This window comes from Trichomycterus rosablanca, chromosome 1 (genome assembly GCF_030014385.1).
Source record: "Trichomycterus rosablanca isolate fTriRos1 chromosome 1, fTriRos1.hap1, whole genome shotgun sequence".
Taxonomy (NCBI): Eukaryota; Metazoa; Chordata; class Actinopteri; order Siluriformes; family Trichomycteridae; genus Trichomycterus; species Trichomycterus rosablanca.
The window spans coordinates 65604317-65616821 of NC_085988.1; the positions used below are offsets into that span (position 1 = coordinate 65604317).

General features: G+C 40.6%; 1 protein-coding gene across 9 annotated transcripts in view; it reads right to left on the minus strand.

Annotated features, from left to right (window-relative positions):
* wnk1b (WNK lysine deficient protein kinase 1b) overlaps positions 1 to 12505 on the minus strand; it is a 136650-nt gene that overhangs the window by 51408 nt on the left and 72737 nt on the right. For all 9 annotated transcript variants that reach the window (XM_062995224.1, XM_062995177.1, XM_062995199.1 and 6 more), the window contains exons 4-5: positions 2463 to 2683; positions 408 to 565 (exon numbers count right to left, since the gene is read on the minus strand). In XM_062995224.1, coding sequence (XP_062851294.1) covers positions 408 to 565; positions 2463 to 2683 — 379 coding nt within the window. The remainder of the gene's footprint in view (positions 1 to 407; positions 566 to 2462; positions 2684 to 12505) is intronic.

The following is a 12505-nucleotide window of genomic DNA, read 5'->3' on the forward strand; positions in this document are numbered from 1 at the left end:
AAAAGTGTCAATCAGGGAAACACCAGCATTTCTTGGAAATATAGAAGCTTATAAGTATGCCTATTATTTAAAATTGTTAAAAAGGCAGTATTTATTTTCATTTTCATAACCGCTTTATCTTGGTCAGGGCTGCGGCAAGCCTGGCTCTACTGGAAAACACTGGGTGCAAGGCAGGAATACCCTAGACAAGGTGCCAATCCATCGCACGGCACCAATCCATCACTCAGCAGTGATGAAAATGTCTAATAGATTGCTGCCCCACCCGAGCACCTTATCCACCAAACTGTGTATTGACTCAACCGTACTTGGCCGAGAGACAAAGTATAAGGAATAAAAAACTGAGGATGAAAAAGAGTGGGCAAGATTACAAAGAAAGCAAGGGATCCGAGATGAAGTAAGATACTCACGCTGGTGACTCGACGGTAGATTTGTGCAGGGTTCTGACACTCCGAATACGGGTACTCTGAGGTAGCCATCTCCAACATGCACATCCCAAAGGCATAGACATCCACCGATTCATCATACTTCTCCTCGTACATCTCGGGAGCCATGAACTCAGGGGTACCTTAAATCAAAGAAAGCATTCAGAACTCTGAGTCTGGCACTTTTAGTCACCCAGCAGAGCCAACTAAGTTACAGATGTGACAAAGGTGACGAAAGGGGAAGCAGGAAAACTGTCTATAGTTATTTAGTAGAGAACTGACAGGGTTTTTCTTTGTGAGATATTCTGCTAGCAGGGGGAACAGGTGCACGGACTGACTGACACTACATTTGTTACTAGTGCACGAGTATAGCTGGGTAGTTCAATTCAATTTCTCTATTGTTTCTCTATAAGCTCCACTTATGATATAGAAGCACTTTGTACAATCACTGACTGTAGTCCATCTATTTCTCTACATACCTTTTTAGCCTGCTTTCACTCTGTTCTTCAATGGTCAGGACCCCCATAGGACTACCACAGAGCAGGTATTATTTAGGTGGTGGATCATTCTCAGCACTGCAGTGACACTGACATGGTGGTGGTGTGTTAGTGTGTGTTGTGCTGGTATGAGTGGATTAGACACAGCAGCGCTGCTGTGCGAGTTTCTAAATACCATGTCCACTCACTGTCCACTCCTACCTAGTTGGTCCATCTTGTAGATGTAGTCGGAGACGATCGCTCATCTATTGCTGCTGTTTTAGTTGGTCATCTTCTAGACCTTCATCAGTATTGACAGTACGCTGCCCATGGGGCACTGTTGGCTGGATATATTTTTGGTTGGTGGACTATTCTCAGTCCAGTAGCGACAGTGAGGTGTTTAAAAACTCCAGAAGCGCTGCTGTGTCTTATCCGCTCATACCAGCACAACACACACTAACACACCACCACCTTGTCGGTGTCACTGCAGTGCTGAGAATGCACCACCTAAATAATACCTGCTCTGTGGTGGTCATGTGGTGGTCCTGACCATTAAAGAACAGCATGAAAGGGGGCTAACAAAGCATGCAGAGAAACAGATGGACTACAGTCAGTAATTGTAGAACTACAAAGTGCTTCTATATGGTAAGTGGAGCTGATAAAATGGACAGTGAGTGTAGTAACAAGGAGGTGGTCATAATGTTTGGTGTATACAGCACAGTAAGGGGCAAAACAAATGCTGAAGGAAAAAAAAGACAATTTATGTAAACAAAAGGCAGGTTGAGATAAAGGAGAGGAAATTATACACACTGCCTGCGTTGGGTTTTCACACAGAGAGCCATATCACATACAGCAGCGGAAAAAGACCCTGTCTGAGCTTCCCACCCTCAAATACAGCCAATTAATTAATTTTCCTCCAATTTTCTCCCAATCTAGTCGTATCCAATTACCCGATCGTCATTAGTCTCCACTGCTGCAAACCACCACAGAAAAAGAGTCGCAACCGTCACACGCCTCCAACACGTGTACAGTACCGACTGCATCGTTTCAGTCAAGCAAACTTAAAACCACTATGGGCTTACAGGTTGTAAGAGAATTAGGTAGCTATGTATAATGGCTATGTATGTAAAATGTATGTTTAAATTATTGTTTAAGAAGTGATTCAGTCATTAAGTCATTGAAATCTCAAGACACGTCATTAACGACTGTTTGCCAACTGCTGACTTCAACTGTAGGTGAAAAGTGGTATCATCCAATTCATTTACAAAACAATTAGATCTTTGTTATGACAGGGAAGTATGTTTACCCCTAATTTACAGGAAAATCAGTCTAGCCAATAACAAAGAATTCATTGCTTGCCCATCCCAGAAACTCCAGGAATGACCAGGAAAACTGTGGTTTTCAACCAAAACTGTTGCCTTGGTACCAACAAGCTGCTAATAAATATCCAAATATACTTTTTTTGAATATAATTTCTCCTGCACACTTTTACACAGAGCCACACACCCATTCGACTAGATCTTCAAAATGAGAAAATACAAAAAGCTGAACACCCAGGCCGTACCTATAACACTCTTAGCAAAAGAAGAACGCTTTAGAGTAGCCAGGCCCAGGTCTCCGATCTTAACCGAGCCGGTGGGGCCTGTGATAAAGATGTTATCACACTTAAGGTCTCGGTGAATAATAGGAGGAGTCCTGGTGTGAAGAAAGTGAAGGCCCTTGAGGATCTGTCGGCACCAGCTCCTCAGAACTTTGATCTTCATTACCTTAAACCGCTTCAGATACCTGCAACACAAAGAAAATTATAAATTTACTGGTAAAATCAGGGAATTACATCATCCCAGTTGAATACATCACCTCAGCTTTCACCAAGATTCAGCTTAGCATTTCACACAGGTCTGAATTAAACCTGGAGGTAAAATCAGGGGAAATTGTGGGGTCACCACAACAGCTCTGGTCTTCTTACCAGACTTGAAACAGCCAGGATATCCTAACACAACCCCCTAGTTCTATCTGGGCTTGGGACCAGCACTGACAGTGCATTGACAGTGCACCTCCCAATGTCTAGGCTGTTTCAACAAAAAAATTACATAAATCATTCGGCTGCAGATGAAGAACGTCCCATAACAACTGATGCTCTGGTTAAATATTAAAAACATAGCTGAAGCCAACAGTTCAAATAAGCTCAGATGATAAAAGCAGCTCATTAAAAGTTGTTTAAAGCCCATTTAAACCATTTTAAAAGCTCACAGCTCATTATGGTATGAAAGAAGTGCATACAGAGCAGCTTTGATATTATTTAACATAAAGAAGTGGGGTCAAGGTGCAAAGTTAAGCTTTAATAAAATCTGATTCATCTTGAGCTTCGAGTTCGAATCTCAGCTCAGCTACTGGCCAGCTTGTGCTTGGAGCCTGCACGGACTTGATTGGCAGTGTCTGAGAATGGGTAGGTTAAAGAAATTCATTATTACTGCTGTAACTGCAGCCTTTGAAAAATAATGGAGATCGGTGCTTGACTTTTGATACTATGTTATGCTGATCCATGTGTGAACCCACCTCATGCAGTGGCAGTGGGAGCTCAGTGGTTAAAGTACAGGATGGGGTCCACTGGGACAGTAATAGCCTAGTGGGTAGAGCTTTTGGCTATCAATCGAAAGTTTGAGAGCTTGAATCCCTGTTCTACCATTCACTGTCCAGCCACTGTTGGGCCCTTGAGCAAGGCCCTTAACCCTCTCTGCTCCAGGGGCGCCGTACCTGTGCTCTAACCGCAGCTTCCAAATGAGCTGGGATATATTAAAAAGAGAATTTAATTGTACTGTACTCATGTACATGTATAGATGACAAATAAAGGTATTCTATTCTTCTATTCTAGTAACTAGAAGATCACTGGTTCAAGCCCCACATCTGCCTGGTTGCCACTGTTGGGCCCTTTAGCGAGTCCCTTAACCCTCAATTGATTGCTTTGGATAAAGCCGTCCGCTAAATGCCGATAATGTAATGTAAATGTAAATTTCTTGCAGGTGAAAAGAAGTGGCTGGCTACTATACACTTGTGTTAGTTACAGGCTCTTCTCAGTCAAGGTAGAAGTCTGCAGCAATGAGGAGTGATGTATATATGGGTATTTGGAAATGACTAGATTGGGAGATAGAGTGATAAAATTAATACATATTATTTTTTTAAAACACTAATTTTATTTTGAAGGCATAACTGACAAATGGGTTTTTATCTTTAATTTAATTCACAAGCCAATTTGCTTTAATCAGGAAGACAAATAACACAATTCACATTTAATTAAATTTACCAGATATCTTTGTGATGTAAACTTTAGAAGACAGGCTCTTTTCCTGCTCCCAGGCATAGACTGTGCTAGGGTCCAGCAGAGGACAGCAGCATGTGATGGGAGCCGCAGGCCCTATGAACTTTCATTAGATTAGCTTGCCCTAAACAAATCTTCTGGAGGTGCGCCATATCCAGGGTTTAGCCTGGTAATCCTCATTACAACAAACTTCTCAGTGAGAGAAAAAAAGCTGGAAACTGGAGCTCATGACTGTCATTTAAGTTCCACGAATCCTAAACTCAATGTTCTCCAGTGGAAGGTGAACCCATTCTGTTAATGACTGTCTATAATTCCCGACCTGTAGACTCAACCTGACCTATGTTCTTTCTAGAAAATGAGCTAAACTGTGGATTCAGACCACAAGAAGTTTCCACATCCCATCTGAAATGACCACAGACCCAGAGAACTCAGCGTCAATTCTATATAGAACTAAAGTATAGCTTTGTTTCTGCATAACAGAGGTTCAAGTTGCATTTCTTGATGCAGCGGTGGACTGTGTTAAATGACAACAATTTTCCAAAGTAGCCCTAAGCCCATGTGACTATTTTTAATAACAGTAGCATGACTGTTTCTCATGCAATACCTTTTGTTTGCTCGAAGGTTATTCTTATTTAACAGTGGGGTCTGTAACTGCCCCAAACAGACAGATATATTCTCGCATCCCTTGAATCTCGACAGTATTAGGTAGGGTAGATGATAGAAAAAAACTAAATTATTAATTATTAATCTTGTGTTGAAACACGTTTTTTTTTTTTAACTGATTGACTGTTCTCGAACATGGTTTGACACAAATGGTGAGCTGTGATCCATCTTTGCTTGGACTAAGCCTTTGATGGTTGATACCCTTACCCATTGCCAGTTAACCTGTTTATTGTGGAATGTTTTAAAACAGTGTAGTTTTAACATATAAAGAAATTTTCACTCTTATTTTGCTCATCCTTAAATTTTTTAAGTGTTTTGCAAGCATCAAATTCTCTAATTCAAAATGTGTTTATATTTACACAACACACAAAGTTGATCAGTAAAAACAATAAAAATATTTTTTGTACTTTCGTATGATTCTTATTGTTAAATTAATGTTTAAGAAAATTAACAAATACCAGATTTTACTGACAATTCATCAGAGGGTGTCAAACTCATTTTTACCAAGGGCCACATTTGCATTATGGTGGCCCTCAAAGGTCCGATTGTCTGCTTTTTAAGTCTGGGACAATTTGTTGTTTTTCTTGGAGGCTAAATTCTGTGTTTGGTGTCAAAATGCCAAATTTATACTGTTTATTTTTAATGTATATCTACATTTATATTGTACTCCTTTACCACAGACACAGCCTCATAACACAAAAGACGTAATGTTTTTTCCTCTTGAAGCACAAACTTGTATTCACTTTCCCATCTTTCATTAAATTCCCTTCTTTCCGCTTCAATTTGCTCTTCTTGTACATTTTAGGATTATTTGTAAATATTTCTCAACATCACTTGTTGGAAAACTGCCTCAGTTAAACGCTGATGTGGAAACACTGCCATCTAGTGGCATGATGCGGTCACTTTGCGGGTCACAAAATCGGCATACATTGTGGGAGATGCAGTTTATGTATGATTTTGCAGTGTATTTTAAGACAATCATACGTCTTTTAAGCTCTCTTGGGCCACATAAAATGACGTGGTGGGCTGGATTTGGCCTTTAGTTTGACACATGTGAGCTAAATGTTTGTACAATTTGTTTACAGTACAGTGTTTTACCAGTGGATTTATCTCCCATGCAATGTGCAGTTTCAATTTAATACATTCAAATGTTTAAACAAATATAAAACATTCTCACTTGTTTGGGTCTTTGGGGAGTAAACTGTGCTATAAAAGTACAATGCAGTGTGAGTGCTGCTGTAATTATGAATTATTGTTGAGAGATTAATGATTACTTTACATCACTTACATCACAGTGTTTGTGTAAATTCTCACAGCTTGAAAAAGAAGAATCGTCTCTTTAGAATTCGCTCTTAGCCCAGCTGTTTACACCAGATCTGGATTGGAAAAGGCAAACTATTCAAGACCTTTTATGACTGAGCAAGTAATGATTTCCTTTTAGAAAATGATTGAGCACATGCTACAGCGTCTGAAAGAACAAAATGATTAGATTTATAAATTATGGGGGGAAAAGGTAATCAAGTAATTTGCTTAAATAAAAGACCTGCTTCAAAATATAAAAACTAATAAAGTTGAGGCAGGAAATGAAGTGAATATAAATATGTTTATGTATAATTTTCCTAATCTGACATTCTTTTAAAAATGAGATGGAAATGAACAATAATACAGCATGTATTTTTTCCTATTTCCATGGCAATACTTACAACCTCAAAGCAAGATGATGATTAATGTTGCATCCTCATTAACGTAGGGAACCCAACCCGTTTTTCTTGATAAGAATCAGATAAGGCAGCGCTAGTTTACAAAGCCTGTTGACTGAAAGCTTTTATGTTCTTTCAAGCTTAAATGTGTCAGGTTTGTTTTCAGAAGCCAAACATGTTAAATGACTCACGTATCACCTGCTTCTATGAGCTTTGGGTGGTTTTAAACTAGTTAGCAGTGCAGGGTATGTAAATACTGCTTAAACACAGCAAAAAGCCCTCAGAGAAAGAACCATTTTTATTTTTGAAAAGAATAAAAGTTCATGTTTGTTTAAATAAGGCAGGAACTGGTTGGTTAATTTTGTAAGAAAAACAGGATCTTTTTAATGGGAGGAATGTTACTAGGAATGTTTGATAAGAGAAGCTGCTTTAAGCAGGTGACTTGATTGACACTTGGGCCAAAAGCCAGATTCGAGTTCTAAAAGTTAAAGACTTTGGCAAAACACCAATAAAATAACAAATGTCCCATCTCTCAACAGCTCCAACGGAGGCGTAAGAGCCGCACTACTGTTTCGTAATGTATTCTAAAGTGTAGAAGATAATAATCTACGGTATTTTCTGCAACAGTGGAGAAGTTTACGAGAATCAGCTATTCAATCACTATTTAATTTACACTAGTTGACACCATACAGGAAGCCCTTTAAAGGGTATTTACTAAGCCAGTGGTGGGCCCAGACTAATAAACCTTAACAACCTCACACAAAAAGCAAGCAAATACGTTTACATAAGCAGTAATAGATTGACAAAAGCCCTTCAGTGTGGTCTTTGGTGGCATAGAATTACACTGGGTGATCAAGTATCCTGGTATTCGGATAGGACACTCCCACTTTACAATCTTTTGCCTGAATGCAACCTAAAAGTCTGACTGAATTGGCATAACCTTAAAAGAAATATTTTTATAGCTTTAATAGAAACAATGCATGAGCTGTGACAGGCCAATGGCTGATGTTGTAACTGCAGGACTGAGTTCCAATCCAATACTGCCAAAGATTCACCTTGGGGTACGGGAAAGGTCTTCATTGCATGATCAATCAGAATCAGAATCAGATTTATTGGCCAAGTATGTGGATACACACAAGGAATTTGGTTCTGGCTGATGGTATCTCTCCAGTATAAATACAGTATACAAGCAATGTACAAGTTGCAGACAATGCATGTATAGATGTACCATGTTTGCCTACGCCATTGGTTCCAATAACATTACAGGGTTTGGTGTCCTTTAACCTGAATCTTAGCCCCCAATTCTGAATCCAGTAGGGCACTTTTATGGCATGGCAGAAGAGGAGATTTGCAGCATGACAGCTCACAGATAGGCAGAAAGGAGCAAAATTTCAAGATATCAAAGAAATGATTCCAGCACCTTGTGGCATCTGTCTAAATATATGTAAAATGATGCTGTGACATAACACAGCATTTAATAAATGACTGTCCTGAGAATGAATGGCAAATATCTCCTTTAATGATGTACAATTTGCCGGAAGATTTCCTGTTTGAATTAGCTTTACATAGTTCTGAGCCGGGTGTGACCTCTAGACTAAAAAAAAGACTGTTATTGCTTTGAACTTTAATGATACAGTGCTGTGAAAAAAAGTATATCATCCCAACGTCTTCTACTGATTCAGATCTTCCAACTCATTTTAATATAAAATGAAGATAACATCAGTAAAAGCAAAATGCAGCTTTCAAATAATCATTCCATTCATTAGGATATGACATGATTACTGCCAGACCTGTTGGATCTAAACCTTACTGAAATAGAACCTCTTTGGCAATGTGAAGCAGCAAATGATGCCACGATCTAAAGAGATTCAAATACAGATGCAAAATAAAGTCATTAAAATCTGGAAAGAGTTACAAAGCCATTGCTAAGGCTCTGGGACTCCAGCCAATCACAGTGAGAGCCATTATACACAAACAGAGAAAACTTGGAACAGTGGTGAACCTTCTCAGGAGTGGCCGACCTAATGAAATTTCTCCAACATTGAGGACACAAAAAGAACCTAAACAAGCATCTAAAGAACTGCAGGTCCCACTTGTTTCACTTAGGGTCAGTGAGGGTGATTTCAAAATAAGAAAGACACTGGGCAAAAATGTCATCCATGTGAGAGTTGCAAGGCTGCTGAGCAATGCTAACCAAAAAGAACAAAGTGTCAACTCGCCTTTGCCAAAAATCATTCAGATGACCTTCAAGACTTTCAATTCTGAGGAACAATGAGTCAAAGGTGAAACGATTTGGAAGACAGACTTCTGTTACATCTGGTATGAAGTTATCATCATTCCAAACCAACAGTCGAATATGGTGGTGGTAGTGTGATAGTATGGGACTGATTTACTTCAGCAGGACCTGGCAACTTGTCAAAATTGATAGAACCATGAGTTCTGTTCTCTATAAGAAAATCCTTAAGAAGAATATTCTCCTGTCACTTGACCTAAAGCTGAATGCAGTTGGGTTTTGCAGCATGATGTATTCAAAAGCACACAAGCAAGTCCACCCCTGAATGGCTCCAAAGAAACAAAAACAAAGCTTAAAGCAAAATCCAAATAAGGCAGTTGTAGCTTAGCAGTTAAGGTACTGGACTAGTAACCATAAGGTTACCCCATCATCACTAAGTTGCCACTGTTGGGCCATTGAGCAAGGCCCTTAACCCTTAATTGCTCAAATTGTATTCAGTGATAATGTAAGTCGCTTTGGATAAAAGCGTCTGCTAAATGCAGCAAATGTAAATGTAAATTCAATTCCTCCTGGGGGCAGAGCTAATTAAAACAGTGAATTCGCTATCTCAGATTTGCAAATTAGTGCGCCATCAGTGGAATCAATACATACCATACTAGGATGCAGCTGGAGACCCAGCAGGAGAAAACTGCAATTAGCTCAAAATAGTTTTGTCGCTACCACAGATATACTAACGTGAATGTAGGGTAACAGTTGACAGCATACTGTGGTAAAAACAGCAGGGCCAAATCTATCATCAGACAGTATACACTGATCAGCCATAACATTAAAACCACCCCCTTGTTTCTACACTCACTGTCCATTTTATCAGCTCCACTTACCATATAGAAGCACTTTGTAGTTCTACAATTACTAACTGTAGTCCATCTGTTTCTCTGCATGCTTTGTTAGCCTCCTTTCATGCTGTTCTTCAGCGGTCAGGACTCTCCCAGGACCACCACAGAGCAGTATTATTTGGGTGGTGAATCATTCTCAGCACTGCAGTGACAATGACATGGTGGTGGTGTGTTAGCGTGTGTTGTGCTGGTATGAGTGGATCAGACACAGCTATGCTGACAGAGTTTTTAAACACCTCACTGTCACTGCTGGACTGAGAATAGTCCACCAACCAAAAATATCCAGCCAACAGTGCCCCGTAGTCAGTGTCCTGTGACCACTGATGAAGGTCTAGAAGTTGACCAACTCAAACAGCAGCAATAGATGAGCGATCGTCTCTGACTTTACATCTACAAGGTGGACCAACTAGGTAGGAGTGTCTAATAGAGTGGACAGTGAGTGGAGACAGTATTTAAAAACTCCAGCAGCGCTGCTGTGTCTGATCCACTCATACCAGCACAACACACACTAACACACCACCACCATGTCATTGTCACTGCAGTGCTGAGAATCATCCACCACCTAAATAATACCTGCTCTAAGGTGGTCCTGTGGGGGTCCTGACCATTGAAGAACAGGGTGAAAGCAGGCTAAAAAAGAACGTAGAGAAACAGATGGACTACAGTCAGTAATTGTAGAACTACAAAGTGCTTCTATATGGTAAGTGGAGCTGATAAAATGGACGGTGAGTGTAGAAACAAAGAAGTGGTTTTAATGTTATGGCTGATCGGTGTATATTGTTATATCACCGAGCCCTGCTTCAGCATGAAAAGCCACCATGCTGCACTCTTTATAGTTCATTTATTTTGTCTTTACTGAACAGATCACGAAGTTTCTGACAGTCAAAACAATCATTCACTGCATGGCTAAATTTGCTATTGACTGAAGCGGTTTAAATGTGTGGCTGCACCAAAATCCCCACATCCACATGAGGGCGCTGCTAAGCCTGGGTCTGGGCCCCTGTTTCTGCTCCATCTGCTTAGCAGTACGAGCTCGCCTTTCCCAGCAGCCGGCGAGAGGGCAACGGCCCACTCTGCACCTGTCACGGAGGTGGCATACTGCTTTAAATCTGGCAATCCCTACCTCATTTTTTTTTCTCTAAATCTACTCGATAACTTGTAATTCACTGTATTTTAGTTTTACACCAGACAAAACAAGCCGCTTTGCTGGTTAGTGTCTGAGGTGCAACACACACAGCTTGTAGAGACCTGCTATTAATGTTCATTCCCTAAAGCGTCCCACAATATTTCTGCTGCATTCAGTATTACCAGAGGGGAAGTGTCATGAAGGGAACACATCATGTTAAACAAATGTCCTTAGTTTCAAAGAGCATCAGAAGGGCAAACTAGGACAAAAAGGACAAACTAGGACAAAAAGACGAGTTTCGTTATGTAACCTTGTTCAATTGCCAAGAGCAACCCAGTGTGACAAAGTGTTTAGAAATCATCTCTGTCTGATTTAGGGGGTTGAGAGAATGAGCAACTTAGTGGGAAGGCTGAGCAATAAACCAAGCTGCAAATTAGAAGCAACCTGAGAAGTAAGATGCCTCAAAATGTGATACTTTATTCCTAATATCATTATTATTCTCTAAACACCTACATATAGATATAATCCAATGTGCGATCAAATGATTTTTTCGTGGTACTAACTTTGGTACATTTCATTCATTCGTTTGTCAGGGTGCGGTGAGTCTGGCGCAACGTAGCAACCCACCCCAATTTCCAGGATGCCAATCCATTGACCACCATGTCTGTATGTAGACGACCGCCCAGGCTAATAGTGGTAGTAGTAGTGAGCTAGTGAGTAGTAGTAGTAGAAAGCTCTACCCACTAGGCTACCACTGTTGTAGGGACAGTGGTAGCCTAGTGGGTAGAGCTTTGGGCTATCAACCGGAAGATTGGCGGTTCAAATCCAGGCTCTGCTATGCAGCCACTGTTGGGTCCTTGAGCAAGGCCCTTAACCCTATCTGCTCCAGGGACGCCGTACGATGGCTGACCCCGCGCTCTGACCCCAGCTTCCAAACAAGCTGGGATATGCAAAGAAAGAATTAATTGTACTGTACAACTGTATGACAAATAAAGTATATCTATATCTATCTCTAGTGTAATTTCCTGCTGCACCACCTGAGCCCCTTGTCTAATTATGGTATGTTTCAATAATTTCTAAAACACACATGGATCAACATTCCTGTACCCCTAGGTATAAAGGTTTAAAAACCTGGCAACTGGCAAAATCATGCTGCTGATTTTGAAAATCAGCCTATGCGTAAAAATCTACACCTAAAACATTTACATTTACAGGTGCTGCATTTAGCAGATGCTTTTATCCAAAGTGAATTACAACTATTACTGAATACAATTTGCTCAACTAAGGGTTAAGGGCCCTGCTCAGAAGCCCAATAGTGGCAACCTGGTGTGGTGGAAACAGCAACCTTCTGATTACTAGTCCAGTACCTTAACCACTAATTTACCAGTGCCTCTCAGCTTAGTGATTGGGAGGTGCACTTGTCGTTGTGCTCGTAGGGGCAGTTCCAAGCCCAGATAAAAAAAATGAAGAGTTACGGTGCCCAGGTGGCGCAGCAGGATATTCCGCTAGCACACCAGCGCGGAGATTCAGAACTCCTCGGTTCGACACGTCTCTGCTAGGGTGGGATGACTGGACTATGTGGACGGGGTCTTCAAACAATTTAATTGGCAGATAGAGAGGTGCCTGTGCAGAGTGCATGGGTGAAAAGGGTTCAGCTAAGGGCTGCGGCGGGT